Source organism: Urocitellus parryii, chromosome 1 (assembly GCF_045843805.1).
Source record: "Urocitellus parryii isolate mUroPar1 chromosome 1, mUroPar1.hap1, whole genome shotgun sequence".
Taxonomy (NCBI): domain Eukaryota; kingdom Metazoa; phylum Chordata; class Mammalia; order Rodentia; family Sciuridae; genus Urocitellus; species Urocitellus parryii.
In genome coordinates, this window is record NC_135531.1 from 231084821 (window position 1) to 231101205 (window position 16385).

Below are 16385 nucleotides of genomic sequence, written 5' to 3' on the forward strand. Positions count from 1 at the left end.
TCTGAATGAGAGAGTAAAAAGGTTCAACTTTAAAAGACTTTGTTATAGCCATTGGCACAGTATGTTTGTATAATGAAAATACACTTTTGCTGAGTTAATGAATTATAAAGAAAATAATTAAGAATCAGTTTGCACACTAACTCTGAGCTATGTACACAGAAGATGTCTCATAGCTATATATTCAATCCACAAGATGAAAATTCTAGTAACTGTAGCAAAATATTATTTGCAATTTTGGCTAGTTTTTATTTTTGGTAGAAAGATAAGCCTTACTCATAAAAGGAATCCCTCATGATGACTAATGAATGGGAATTTGAGGGTTCAAAATGCTATTTGGTATCCCTATATTTAATTAACATTTTATTCAGGCTAGTTGTATAAGTCTCAGTTAATAATTTATAATTCCTAATCTTGATTAATTATCCAATACTTTTCCAGGTGGGTGGCTTGGTCCTGGAAAGCAGGCTTAACCAAAGATTTAAATATATACCCCAATGATACAAGTAGTATACAGACTATGGTTCAAAACATAAATAATAATAAAAATTGGACACTCAAGTTATTAAAGAATGTATTTTTTCAATAACATTATGTTCCCTTTCCGTTTATTATTCAGAACATAGGCCATCATCTACAACATAAATGAAAACCAATCAGATGTGAAATATTTATAAATGAATTAAGCAATATCATAAAATTTCAGTTTCTCTAAATACATTAACAGAAAGAACATCCTTGCTTATTCCTCACTCAAATAACAAAGTACACAATCTTTAATGATGTGTTAACCAACACATATTAACAGAATCCTTCCAGTTATTTTTAGAATCTGAATTGTATTTGCTCCCATGTTATCATTATTAAGCAAAATAACCATAAAAACTCCACTGAGCAATATTTAATAGATGAACAATGAACAACAAATTAATTATATATAAAATTATTAATGAAATGTGCAGTAATGTTTCCAGAATTTGGAACTAGACAGTTCACCATTTAATTACAGTGTTCTACTGTCAGCCTTTCAAACTGGATTACTACAAGGTTGTTTTTTTTTCTATTGTTCAAAATGCTTTCATAATTTATTGGTTCTAAAGAAATTATCATTTAAGTAAATTGAATTGCATAAATTACCAAACACATATTTTTATTCACATGCATATTTTTTTTAAAAATTTTAATTGCACTAGGAAAAATATTTTTACTCCTCCTATGACCCATGTCTAATAATATTGCTTTATAAATGCCTTCAAAAAAAATTGCTATTGGAAATAGTTTGGTCTGGTTGTTTTGATTTCTTATTCCTGAAAGAAATCTTATTTCACAAGTTTCCTTTTCAGGCCCTGCATACATTATCCTATTGATAAGTCTCTCCCAATTTTAAATATATATATATTTACATGTACATGTGTGCATATTTATTCGTATGTATTTTTTCCCCTATAAAATTTAGTCTCTAAAGCTACCATATTGGCCAGATGGAAACCACCAACCACTAGTTGGTGTCTAGTTCAAATAATGATGCACTACTGGTTTTGATGTCTTAGTACAAAATATGATTAAAATACCTCATAAATAATTTTTATGATGATTACATTCTAAATGATAATTTTATATATACTGGAGTAAATTAAGCATATTATTTAGTTTTTTTCACTTATGTCTTTTTATATTTCTTTTTGAGTGGTTTTGGGAATTTACGGCTTTCAAGGAATTGGTTCATTTCATCTCAGTTGTTCAATCTGTGCCTACAGAGCTGTTCATGGCATTTTTTAATTGTGATTTTAATGACTGTGGTGTTTATGGAGACACCTGTCTTTCATATCTATATCGGCAAATTTCATTTTCTCCTTTTTTCTTTCTCAGTTTAGCTCGAGATTTATCATTTTTATTAACCTTTTCAAAGAATCAGCTTTTGGTTTTATTGATTTTTTTTCTCTATTGTTTTTCTGCTTTCAGTTCCACTGACTTCTACTTTTATCATTATTGTTTCTTTCGTTCTGCTTGCTTTGTTTTTAAGTTGCTCTTACTTTCCTAGTCTTTTCAGCTGAGATCATTAATTTGAGATATTCTTTTCTAACATAAACATTTAATGCTCTAAAATTTATACATGACAATTAAAACGTTTTAAGTTACAAATATGGTCGGCCCATGTAGTTTGCATTGTATGTTTCTATTTAGTGCTGCTCTAGAAAGTGTAATACTCAGGAAGGTGTTTTCTTTCTGAGACATTAATAAAAATTTAATCCCCCACAGGACCACTGAACCAAAGAACCTCAGGCACTCCAAGAGCAGTTGGCAGCCTTGGGTGGTATGGGTTTTTCTAGTTCCAATTACAGAAAAACTTGGATGCATTCTGATTTGGCTGTTCAAGTGAAAAATGTGTTCTTTGAACTTGAACTTGAGAGTCTGTGGCTCTTCAGAGATCCATGTCTAGCTGACGGTCATTAGGCTTTCTTTAAGACAACTGGATAGCCATCTATATAATATGAGTTATGGAGCTGAGAAGTGGGACTGCTGGCTCCCCTTCTCTGACCTCTCACTGCCCTGGTTGACTCAGCATGTGACACTTGTTCCAGGGAAGGCCCCCTTACTAGTCACCTGACCTGAAAGCTGTGCCTTTGGTTTCCTCAGCTGCCAGGCACTTCTACCACTGTGTCTCCCTGAGTAGCAGAAAGCGGGTGGGGGGACAGTGAAGACACTCTCAGTGCTGGGGCCACAGCTCCTCTAGACAGAGGTTTAGGCACCTCCTGTTTCTCAGAGGTTTAGGTACAGGCCTGGCTGCCTCTACTTTCACAACTGCTATGGGGGGATGGGCTGGGCTGGGGAAAACAAAAAACAGAAGCAGGGGATTTTCCCCTTCCTCTTTTAAGCTTGGAGGTCCTTCTTCCTGCTCCTTGGACCTGAAGGAGCGTTTTCTGGGGCTCTTTCTGTCCACATCCGACATATCACCAAGATATAAACCTGCTTTTGTAGTCAATCTAGGAAATATTGGAGGATGGGGGAAGGTGGGGAAATGTGGGCTTAATGGTATATGGAATTCTGCTCTCTTGCCCTAATCTGCCTGGGGGCCAGTACTCATCAGCATCTAGGCCATATGCACACCGCACCAGGGGTCTTATTCCCAGCAGTGGAGATAGCCCGGAGAGTGTTCATTCCATCTTGCCTAGAACTGGAATCAGTAAAGAAGACAAAAAGTCTAATTTCACTCAAGTATCTGAATTTCAAGTATGTGAGAGGAAAAAGATAGTAGATACAGATAAGTTGGAGGACAGACTAACCATGGAATCACAAGTTTGCCTTATTCTTCTAAAGAATAATAATAAGATGAACTTGTCATGAGAATGATATAGCCATGTTATTTGAAAATCCCTTGAGTTTTATACATTTATACCTTATTAAATATCAAAGGCAAAGTCTATAGTTTAGAAAAGATACATTATAACTAAGGCCAAGAAGGCAAGAGACATAGTGAATTTAAACCAAAGAGAATCTCATTCTCAGTTAAGGACAATACATACATATGATCTGTTGCCTTCTGGCCAGAATTCAAAGGGTCCCCCTGACCCTAATACTGGAGGTTGAACCTAGGGGTGCTTAACCACTGAGCCACATCCCTAGCCCTTTTTTCTATTTTATTTGAGACAAGGTCTCACAAAGTTGCTTAGAACCTTAGTAAGTTGCTGAGGTTGGCTTTGAACTTGCAATCTTTCTGTCTCAGCCTCCCAAGCCTCTGGGATTACAGGTGTGCACCTCCACACCCAGCTCAAAAGGCATATTTTAACCTAATATTAATCCAAAGCAGCAATATTGGAGGTTTGGAATAGAGGTAGTGAGTCATGTCCTACTAAACTTTGTCTTTGCTTTATAAATACATTTGTGTAAATTAGGAAAAAAAGTCTTAAAATTCATTTGGAAGAATAAAAGCCAGAATATCCAATGTAATTCTAAACCATAAAAAAAGCAATGCTGGGGGCATCACAGTATCTGACTTTAAATTGTACTACAGAGCTACATTAACAAAAACTGTGTGGTACTGGCATAAACACAAATGTGTAGACCAATAGAATAGCATAAAGACACAGAGATAAACCCACACAGATTTAATCATCTGATCCTTGACAAAGGGACAAAAGTATATATGTTGAAGAAAAGATAGGCTTTTAACCAAATGGTGCTGGAAAGAAGGGTTATTCATATGTAGCTAGATCCCATTTCTCACCAAGCAAAAGAACAACTCAAAATGGATCAAAGACCTAGGAATTAGACCAGAAACTATGCAACTTCTATGGGGGAAAAATGTAGGACCAACACACCAATAGTATAGGCACAGGCAACAAGTTCCTCAATAGAATTTTAATGCTCAGGAAATAATACCAAGAATTAATAAATGGATGGCATCAAATTAAAAATCTTCTACACAGCAAAGGAAACAATTAAGAATAGGGATAGAGACTTCTACAGAATGGGAGAAAATCTTTGCTAGCTACTCTTCTGACAAAGGATTAATACCCAGAACATATTAAAAAAAAAAAAAAGCTCAAAAAACTTAACACCAAAGAAAACCAATCAATGAATAGACAAATAATCAAACAGACATTTCTTAAAAGAAGAAATACAAATGGCCAATAAGTATGTGGAAAAAAATTTTAACAACTTTAGCAATTAGGTAAATGGGAGTTAAACCTACACTTATATTTCATCTTATTCCAATTAGAATGATAGCCTTCAAAAATACAATAATAATAAATGTGAGAGACGATGGAGAGAAAGAGGAACACTTACACTGTTGGTGGGATTATAAATTAGTACAACCACTAAGGAAATCAGTTTGGAGGTTCCTTAAAAGACTAAGAATAGAACCATAATATGACCCAACCATACCATTCCTAAAGAATTAAGAGAATCATACCATAGCAATACATGCATACCAATGTTTAATGGCAGCATGATTCACAATAGCCAAACTATGGAACCAATTTAAATGCCTGTCAATAGATGAATAAAGAAAATGTGGTGTATATCTACACAGTGGAGTTTTATTCTGCCAGAAAGAATGAAATTATGTCATTTGAAGGAAGATGGATGGAACTTGAGATTGTTATGCTAAGTGAAATAAGTCAAACTCGGAAATTCAAGGGTTGTATGTTTTCTCTCATATGTGGAAGAGAGAGAGGAAAAAGGGGTGAAATGGTGTGTGTATTTTGGGGTGAAGGTGTCTCAGGAAAATAAAAGGGAACTTGGTAGAGCTGAGGAAAGGGACTGGGGTAAGGGAAGGAAGGGGGGGGGGAATGGGAAATAATGGGGAACAATATTGACCAAATTATATTGTTATATCAGGTGCATATATGAATATGTAACAATAAATCCTACTAGTACATATAATTTTAATGCACTAATAAAAACACTGAAAAAATATACATCTGTAATTCACTAAAATGTCATAATTCTGCCCTATCAATCCAAATCTCAGGCCAAGAGCTTTTGTGTCACCAATAAGGACCATGGTTTTTATATGGTGCTGAGAACCGAACTCAGTGCCTCATGCACACTAGGCGAGCATGCTACCACTTGAGCCACATCCCCAGCCCCTAGGACAATGTTTTCTTCTTTCTTTCTTTTCTCTTTCTTTCTCTCTCTCTCTCTCTCTCTCTCCTTCCTTCCTTCCCTCCCTCCCTCCCTCCCTCCTTCCTTCCTTCCTTCCTTCTTTCTTTATTTCATTGGCACTGGGGATTGAACCCAGCAGTACTGAACCATATCCCCAAACCTTTTATATAATTTATTGAGAGGCAGGATCTCACTGAGTTGCTTAGGGCCTAGCTAAATTGCTGAGTCTGATTTTGAACTTGCGATCCTCCTATCTCGGCTTCCTGAGCCACTATGATAAAAGGAATATACCACTGCACCCAGCCCATGAGTTCTACTTTCCATGAAAAATTTTTGGTTGTAGATTTAACCTTAAAGAACAACTTATCTTCTAAATAAACAACAGCTTGGAGGCTATAAGCCTATGATCTCAAAATGCTAGCTGTGATCCTGGCCTTGGAGCCAGGTTTCGGATAGTAATGTATTTAGTGACAAATAACAGAAAGCCCAAGCAGCACTGGATTAAGCACCTAAGAGTTTAAGGCATGGGGCTCACTATAATATTCTACAGTATAGAAGGAGCATATAGGAACAGTTTATAAGTTTATGCCTTTTTATTGGATATTGTTTATTTCCAGTTAGGTCATTTTATTAAAAACATATGTAGCCATGCACAGTGGTATGTGCCTAAAATCCCAGTGACTTGGGAGGCTGAGGTGGGAGGTTCAACTTAGCAAGGCCCTAAGCAACTCAGTAAAGCCATATCTCAAAATAAAAAATATAAAGGTCTGGGGAATGTGGCTCAATTGTTGAGTATCCCTGTGTTTGATTCCTAGTACCAAAGGGGAAAAAGAAGTGTAAAGATGCTCAATGTGGCAGCAAAAGCATTACTCTCATTATATCCTGAGCAGTGCTTTCATTGCTAGGAACAAATTCCAGGAGTGAGGTTGCTGGGTCCCAGGATGTAAGCATTTTGCATTTTAATGCTTTCTAGTTTCCAAATGGCTGTGTCAATCTGAAGTCTCCCAGATGGCACAGGAGAATGCCCTTTTCTTTACATCCTACTGCCATTAGATGCAATCAATATTTTAAATTTTAAATTAAGCAAGAGGCAAGTAATATAGGGAAATAATCTTTTGCAATTACTTGGGCTACTATTGATATTGAGCACTTTTTTACATGTTTATTGATGATTTGCCTCTCTTCTGTGAATTGTCTATTTTGGGGGGTTTTTGTGTTTTTTTTTAATCAATTTGAAGGATTTTTAACCTTTGGTTGTCATGTATATTGCAAATATTTATATCTCTTTCCATTTTTTTCCTTTAAATTGGTCTCTGGAATACACATATCCATCTTCAGGACAGCTCAGATACCACTTTCTCCATCAAGCTTTCCCTGACTTTCCCTGACAGATCAGTAATTCCTTCCATGACATACCTATAAGATTTTATGCATATCCCTATAAATAAAATTTTAGAATCATAACTACAATCCTTTTCCTTCTAGTCAATAAACTATGTCAGAATACATATAGTTCACTCATTCTTCAAAAAGTGAATCATTCACAAATTTTAGAATTTTCATTTACTTATTATTAGTTCCAACACAACAGCTCTTATTTTAGAGGAACTCAGTGTCATTTCTCAACTGTCTCCCCATGAGAATTCTTGTTTTCTTATGCCTGTGCCTTTTTTGCCCCCTAGTACTGGGGATTGAACAAAAGGCCTTGCACCTGCCAGGCAAGTGCTCTACCACTGAGCACATCCTCAGTTTCTGCTGTGTCTTTTCTTTCATAAATGCTACCTTCAAAATCCTAGAGGATGGCACCCTTGCTGTTACCTCTCATCTTGTTTTCTCGTGGGATAATAAACCTAGTTGCCTAAGCAGCAGTCTTTCTTTGTTCAGTTTGGACAGGGCTCAGTGGAGAAGGCTTGTCTCTATTCCACACAGGTAAGCTGAGAAGCTCAATTGGGGCTGGAGTATCTGCTTCCAAGATGGTTTACTACATGGTTGGCAGGGATGCAGACTTCCATTCTCAGTGGGAATAGAGCCACATAATTTAAAGTTATCTTTGCTATAATCTTCCTATGAATTGGATCTCTCTAAAATTGCCCAATGGTTTGTCAGTATCTGCTACACCTCAGCCTTGCTCTGTTTCTAGCAGAAATGTAGAGGATGACTCTTTCCCTTACTGACTCTGTGTCACCTGGTGTTGCTCAGCTACAGAGAAATATGGTGTGGGCCTCCCGTTCCCCATAGGCCCTTCTGTGTCCCGTCTCTTAAAATTACGTAAAAGCCTTCCCTGTCTTGGCAAATAAAATATAGCACAGATGATGCTATGCCTAGAGAGCCTATAATTTTGTTACCATAATTTGTTCCTGATAGGCAGGAACTCAGATACATCCATTTTCCATGAAGTGTTGATATGAGTTGATTTATTAGAGAAGCAGAAATTCTAAAAAAAAAAAAATGAAAATATTATAGATATAGAAAAGAGTAATCTGTTCTGGCTGGGCAGACAAGATTGGGCTCCTGGACATCAGGGTCAAGTATGGATCAAAATATTTGCTCTTCTTACTGGTGAGGATGGACTAAAGGATGGGGTTGTGTTGGCTTTCTACTTTCCCCCTAAAATCTAGCCCTTGGGACCTGCCTATGAGAGAACTGGACCTGAGGCCTAGCTGTCCCCAATGGGATTGTGGCCTGTTTCTACCAGGTAGGGACACCTGGCCAGGTCAGCAGAAGAAGAAAGAAGAATCTAGAGCCCATAGGTGGACAAAGGCTTCACAGAGCCCTTGAGGCTGGCTGCTCCATGGTGGCCACTTCATCCCCAAGTCTCACCAGCCTGGAGACACTTTCTCCTCACTTCTGCAAGGAAAAAAAAAATGAAGAGAAAAGATAGGTGCAAGCTTCCCTAACACTTCTGAGAGAGTATAATTCCTGATCTTACGGGCCTATCAGACAGCAGAGAAAGAGAGGAAATGGATCTCCTCTATGAAATCAATACTTAGGGTAAAACACTGCTATGACACAGTCCTCTTATGACATCACAACATACATGCTATAAAACTGTCTCTAATATTCAAATATTTATAACTCAAGTTATATAACTTTAAAATATGTTCTTAATAGAGATTATCCAAAAAGTAAAAAGCAACCTACAAAATGCCAGAAATATTTGCAAATCGCATATCTGATAAGGGATTAATATCCAGAATATATAAAGAACTCCTACAACTCAACAATAAAAAAAATCAAACCAACAACTTAATCTCAAAATAGGCAAAGAACATGAATAGATATTTCACCAAAGAAGATATAAAATTGACAAGTAAGCATATGAAAAGTTGTTGACATCCTTCTTCATTATAGAAATACAAATCAAAACCACAATGAGATACTACTTTATAGGCAATAGAATGGCTACAATTTAAAAATAGAAACAAATAGAAAATAACGAACTTTGGTGGGATGTGGAAAATTGGAATGTTTGTATATTGCTGGTGGAAATGTAAAATGATATAGCTGCTGTGGACAGATAAATAGACGATATGTAAATGTACTACATGTTGAGCATCCGAAATCAGAAGTGCAGCAATGACATGAACCCATAGTGGAAAATTCCACATCTGCCTCATGTGATAAGTCAAAGTGAAAATGCAGACACAACAAAAATCCTGTCTAAAATTGCCTGTAGGCTCTGTGTAATAAGGTACAACTAATACACATGAATTTCACAGTTAGAATCAGATTCTATGGTCAAGATATCTCATTAAGCATACACAAATATTCCAAAAAAAAAAGACCCTTGAAATCAAAACATTTCAAGGGATACTCAATCATTGCAATATATTATCATTCATTATCTACTTATTCATTGTTATTATTCATTATTCAAAAAGAAATGAAGTTCTGATATATGCTACAATATGGGCAAATCTTGAAAATGTTATAAGCTAAGTAAAATAGCTAAGCCACACACAGGAAGACAAAAGTTATACAATTCCATTTATATGAGGTGCCCAGAAAAGACAAATTCATAGAAAAAGTCCATCACAGGTTATAAGCAGAGGTCACAATGGGGAGTTGCTGCTTAATGGATACAGATTTTCTGTTAAAGGTGAAGAAAAATTTTGGAAAAGGATAGTAGAGATGGATGCACACACAATGAATGTATTTAAGGTTACTGACTTATACACCACCAAAATGTTAAAGTGGTAAATCTTATGTTACATAAGTTTTAGCACAATAAAAAATATTTTTGAAATGCACTCTGAGTAAATACTTCAGCTTAACAGCAGGAAAGTTCACAGTCTCTTAGTCAAAGCAAGTTTCAATAAAATGTTTAGCTTTACTACTAATACGTTCTATTTATAGTACATTTGCTTCTAGCTCAGGAAACAGAAAGAGGACAAAAATAAGTGTTCATTGGGTCAGAGATTTAGTGAGAACCAGGAAACTAATGGGTTTATGAGAGTCAAATCAGAGGTGAATTTTTTTAGTGTTTATACTCTGAAGGCTCATTCTTCAATGAAAGCTGATGTCACATGTCTACAAATACAAGAGCCAGTGCCCAGGAGCTTTCTTTGGCTCATATTGTGCTAATTCCTTTGGACACTAACAATGTAGCTGGAAGAAAGACACTGGGCGGAACATTCTCAGTGACATTCTCTTGGTGCCTTTTTTGCTTCCTCCCACCATTTTGTGCCCACCTGAAGGTACAATGTTCCCCAGGCAGCTCTTCGCCTGACTGACATCTACTCCTGTTCTCTTTCCTGATTGCCTTCTTTCTCATTAGAAATTACTTCAGTATGATTTGGGAATCCAGATGCCTTTTGGAAGTCAAAAGTTTTTTCCACATGACTGTTTTCACCACTGAAAATAAGGAAGACCTTTTCCTCTGGATACTCCACTGGGATTGTTAAGCACGTTACTGAAAGCAAAATAAGATCTCTGGGGTATAGACATTACCAACATTAGAAACACTCATAAAAATTCTGTTTCCTGAATTTTTCCCCTCAGTCTGAATTAGTAGGGTTTGAGATCACTTTCAATGGAGGGCAGAAAATAGCTTTTCTATTAAATTAAACATCCAAATTACTTTGATATATTCATTATTGACATAATAATTATGCCACTTTTCATTTCGAAAGGAATTAGCACAATATGAGCCATATGCTTCTATATATCAGTGCATTTCTCTTTCCACATTTTCTTTTTAGATGTGTGAAGGTAATTGTTATTATCCTAACTTTTCAAATATAGACCCTAACACCAGAGAGGATCAGTGCTGTGCTCAAATCAGAGAAGCCTCAGCACAGACTCTCACACCCCCTACCCCAAATACCCCTTACCAAGCATTCTTTATAATTAGAACAAATCACAGGGCCCTGTGCATAGGGATAGGGCTGGAATGAACATTAAATATTAAATATTATTGGCTTCTTAAACTAGTATTAGCCCTATTCTTTGAAATCTTCATATTAAAAACCAACTTGGATCCAAGAAATTTCTGCTATAGGTTAAGTTTGTACCGACCCCAACAGCAAAATAACTAATACATTGATTGAAATTGTGGTCTATTCATTTGCTAGCTGAAATTCATAATTTTTTATTTTAATAAAGTTGGCATATCTGAAATAGACTTCAGATTCCTTGATAACTTCCTTAATTTTCTTACTTTCTTTTTCTTAAATACCAGTAATTTTAGAACCAATTCTGTTTGGAAGATAATTCTACTATTTACAATTTCCTGCGGTGGCAGTTGGGTGGGGAAGAGATGAATATTAAGAGGTTATGGCTACAGGCCTACATGAAGCCAAAAGATTATTCTGTGGTCTTGTTTTTTTTAGATGCATATGCAGGGAGGGAGTATGGTTTCCAAGGCACATTATGAGATGATCCACAATAAATATGAAATTCTGCCATGTCTTCCCACTTTGTTTTATACACAATAATCCTGAAGTCCAGAGAACTTAAGTAGTTGGTATACAGTCCAAGGACAGCCATAAAAAGACAATAAGACATTTAGAATCCAGATCCACAAGCTCCTTCTAAGGAGGGGGATTCCATTAAATGAAAAATCCCTTCTGAGTTGAGCAAATAGGTATAGGAGCTGAAGACAATTGTACTGCTTCACCTAAGAAAGCATCCCCCGCTGAAGTTGCTTTGATAGGAACAGAGATGAGGGGAGAAGAGAGGCAGCCTGAGAGACCCAAACTGCTGTGAGCTCCCCACCACTCACAATTCATCAGTGGAACAGAAAATGCTGCTTAGTGTGAATTATTAGTGGGAACTGGGGAAGGAATGTGGTTTCAAGTCCAGATTAACTTCAGCCACCATTGCCAGGTGAATACAAAGGTTCACTTTCTCTGAGGACTATGAGAAAGCAAACTTTGTGGAATGGGCAGGAATAACAAGGAAGTATTGGGCTTCCGTAGTTAGTAGAATTAGGTATTCAAGACAAGTTTATGCAGTTTTTTTTCTTTAACAGGAACACCTTGCATTATTAATAAAATTATACTAGCTTGAAACATAATTAGAGCTAAATTTAGGCATTTGATTCCCAGTTCAATGCTCCTTCAGATTGTAATTTCATTTTTTAATAGACACAAGCCTTCCTGATAATTCCAGTTCCTAGATAAGGATTGCTACCTTGAAAGACAATTCAGAACCAAGAGACCTGAGCAAGGAGCTGTCAAATGTCTCCTTCTTCAATAATAATTATTTCTTCAACTTCTCAGTCTGATTTACCTGGTTACTTTTACTACTGTCTGTATATCTGATGTAGATTAGATCCGCATCTGAATCTAGAAAGCAAGTATGAATTTCAGCCTGGATGTTCAAAGAAGCCAGTAATGTTAAAGTATCAAAACTGTAGACTATCTTAGCAAATGTAGGACTGTGAATCTCCATCACCCTCTTTGATCTTAGCAAAGAAATTCATCACAGGGCTCCGTTTTCAGAAAGGGACACCATGGGGTTCATGCTCTGCATGTTTCTGTCTTGAAATTTTTAAGGATTATATTTTTCTGTGAATTTGTGTTTCATAAGTGAAGTCCCATGGGACAGTGGAGCATATGCTAGGAATTGGAGCCTCATGCACATGTAGTTCCACCTCCAGGGGATGGGAACTCTCTGTTGTCCTATCTTCTTTTCATCCCTTCTCAATGCGGTCAGGTCCACACAGGTATACTAACTGAGCTGTGGGTGAGGTTGAGAATCCCTGAGGGTCTGCACTCACATAACCCTGCACCTGAAGAAATCAGATATTAAGCAGCAAATAAAACGAACTATGACAGATCAAGAAAGTATTTGATGCTTTTTTGAACAAAGGACCCCACATTTTTTATTTTACACTCAACCCCACAAATTATGGTATGGCCTTGACCTTTTCTGTCCCTTACTTGGAAATCTCTAATCAATGTTAATTTTAGATCCTTTACTAAATAACTACAACCTATATGGAACAAGTCTGATTTTACTAAAATACTATTTGGCTTCAAGAATTCTAAATACTAAGCACAAAATCAGATATTTTTGATAGTTCAACAGGGGCATAAGGCCTCCAAATTAGTCTTACTAGAAGCTTTAATTAACAGCAGGAAGTTTGGATCTGTCATTTTGATTTGAAAAGTATGAAGCAAGGAATGCAAGAAATGGATTTTTTTTTTCCACTGAGGCAGAGTGTAAAAAACGTATTTCTTCACAGTGAGAATATTATCACTCAATATCTCCTATCACATCAGGGAATATTTTTTAAAAAATTTTTGTTACTTCTCTATGCTGATGTTTACCCACAGTGACAGTAGTAGATTTACCCATTATTTATCTGGTATCATAGTAAAGTGACCATAACCAGTGACAGCAATGGATTCAAAGATGAAAAGTAAGAGCGAGATTTTTCTTTCTTTTTAATTTGCATCTGCTTTATATCTTAGGCTCTTACCTTGAGTTTGGCCAAAAGAAGTTCATGATCGTGAAGAAGTTTTTTGGTTTCATCTTGACTGCTCCCAATCTCTAGAAGATTGGGCTGTGATTCAGCCAATTGAAGTCGTACCCATTTGCCACACTAAAAATAAAAATGGAATAAAATGCACTTTTAGTTCCCCTTGCTTCTTCCTCTTTACTCTTCTCCTTTTCTATTTTTATCTTTTTTAATTTCCAGTTATAATATGAAATCTCTTTCTATAGAGATAGGCCTTGCTTAAGTTGAAATGTAGCAAGCAGGTCTAATATAAATGCATGCTTTGTCATGTTTTATTCTTATAATAAATTCATCTCTCAGTGTAGATTTAATTTTTTAAATTCCCTAATGAGAAACACATACAATGAATTATGTATTACTGAATATTCCAAAGTTACAGGATAATTAACACAATTGTATTCTCACAAAACTGAACTTCCATAAAAATAGTGAAACTCCATGTGGGCAACGTAGGATGCAAACTTCACCACAATCGGACATGGGCAGTGCTATTGAGTCCACTGAGATGGACTTTCCACCCTGAATACCATCAAGTGTATTTTATACGGAGATGGTAAAAGTAAGGGAAAGGAGTTGGGGAGGGGACAGTGAAGGAACGTTCGTAGAAACATAATTCAGTTAAAAATAATACTATCCAGTGTAAAGGTTTTGTTGTTGTTGTTGTTTCTCCTATGTTCATCATGCCTCTGATTCTCCTATAGATTAATTTCCTAAACATTATTCTTTATCCTGTTCTAAGAATGTTTCATTTGAAGAAAAGAAAAGTTAATTTTTTTTTTAAATAGGAAAATTGCCTCTTTTCCTTAATTGCTGAAATTTACAGTTGCTGGAAGCCTCATTAAATCACATACAAATGATCAGTTCTCACTACTTCTGCATCAGAATTCTCTTCATCTCCACCTACTGCCTTCAGAAAGACCAAAGGGCAAGGGAGTCAGCAGAGGTCCTGTATACATGGGGGGCAGGTCTCCCCTGTACAGGCAAATAGGCCTCTGTAGGAACACTTTGCATTCTGTGCTTCTATAATGAATCATTTTGCTCAATGTCAAGTTCTGTTTTTCTGTTACGAGTTTTCATATGACCATAAAATTCGCAGCAGTTAAACAGGACTTGTTGTTCTTGCTCTAACAAAAGGCTAGAAAAGCATTCAATTAAGTCTGCTGGTGTCCTGAAAGTAACTGGCTGGTGAACACCAGCTCCTTTGCCAGGTTTCCTTTCATTACACACTGAATTCTTCTCCTCCCTCCCTCCCTCCCTCCCTCCCTCCCTCTCTCTCTCTCTCTCTCTCTCTCTCTCTCTCTCTCTCTCTCTCTCTCTCTCTCTCATTGTTGTTGTCGTTGCTTTTGTGGTATTGTGGTACTTTTGTGAACCCAGGGCCTTGCACATTCTAAGCAAGTGCTCTACCACTGAGTTACATGCCTAGCAAACTCTGGATTATTTAGATGGTAACTTGTCTACCACCCAAGTACAGTGCTTCAGAGGTTTCACAGGCCATTTTCATAGGGAGGAAAATCATGGGTGTCTTCTTAATCCTAAAATGTCTGGTTATCTTTGCAAATGAGCAAATTGCTAGACATAAAACATGTATTTAAGCACCAAGAGGCCTCAGCTTCTGACTGTTAGAAGCAAATTTCATACCTGCTTTTTACACCTTCTGTAGCACTCCCCCAGCAATGTGACAAGGATTTAGTAGCACCGTTACCACATTAAAACCAGTATTGTATGGGGTGCAAGTCAAGCCCCTTCTAGGTGTCTCCTGTGCTCCATCATCCTCAAAACAGTGCCACCCTCTAATCTGCCTCCTCCCACCTCCCTCACATCTACTCTCAAACCCACAAGCCATGCACAGCCCTGCCAGCCTCCTCAGCTGGTAAACATGACCCTCTAGTCCAGGTGCCGTGCCTTTAAAGACCAAACTGAAAATATATGGTAGGGGTCTTTTAATTCAGCTGCTCTAGATGCTTTCTATCTAATTGAAAGGAAAGAGAAGCTCTGGAAACTGGCTGAAACTTAGTAAAAGTTTCTCTCTTAGTTGCTGATTTCAGAAAGCAGGAGTATATACTGCTCTTTTTTTATGTGCTGAGTCCTGCTGATTGCGTGCAGTGCTCTTTAGGGTTATCAGCATGCTGCAAGAAGCCCAAGTCACACAGAAAAAAAAAAGAAAGTTGTTCACTTACCTTTATGACAGCTATCACGATTCTGCAGTCTCCAGCCTGCACAGCTACTGAACTGACAGTTGTTGTTGAAAACTCCACTCCAGGACTTCCTTGGCTAGACATGGTACTTTACAACCAGAGTTTATTCCTTGGGCAGCCTCTGCTCAGATGCACGTCTGCTGGTCATTTCAGAAAGGAACCACCAGGGTTACTTGGATTCATTCAGGGAAAAGAGCTCTGCTTGCACTGATTACTTTGCTGAAAGTAAAGTACAGGAGGTTAAAAATAGACAGCCCCATTGAGTTTATCATAAGAGAGGAGAGAGAGGGGAGCAATCGCAGAGAAGAGCCACACCCCTAGTATGGTAACACTAAGTGCCTGTTATTTTTTTGCCATTATCTGAAAAGTGAAGGATAGCTTTGAGCTCTTTGCCTATCAGCTGATGTTTGATAGCAAATGGAAAAAAAAAATACATCCTGACAACCCAAATTAGTTTTGCCATTGAAACTAAACAGTTGTAACTACGGACTTTGAAGCCAGCAAGTCATTGACCTGGATATCAATCTTTTCAAAAATTTTCAAGTCTCTCATGAAAAAATAAAAATACCAAAAATGTACTTAAAAGTTCTGGTATTTGTTTTGAGGTTAAGTCACAA

The 16385-nt window shown here is 37.0% G+C and overlaps 1 protein-coding gene across 1 annotated transcript in view; it reads right to left on the reverse strand.

Annotated features, from left to right (window-relative positions):
* The window catches only part of Ccdc141 (coiled-coil domain containing 141), a 183471-nt gene extending 167432 nt beyond the window's left edge, over positions 1-16039 (reverse strand). The window contains exons 1-2 of the mRNA XM_026392006.2: positions 15751-16039; positions 13535-13657 (exon numbers count right to left, since the gene is read on the reverse strand). Of these exons, the coding sequence (XP_026247791.2) occupies positions 13535-13657; positions 15751-15852 (225 nt within the window). The 5' untranslated portion in view covers positions 15853-16039. The remainder of the gene's footprint in view (positions 1-13534; positions 13658-15750) is intronic.
* Between the last annotated feature and the right edge of the window lie 346 nt (positions 16040-16385).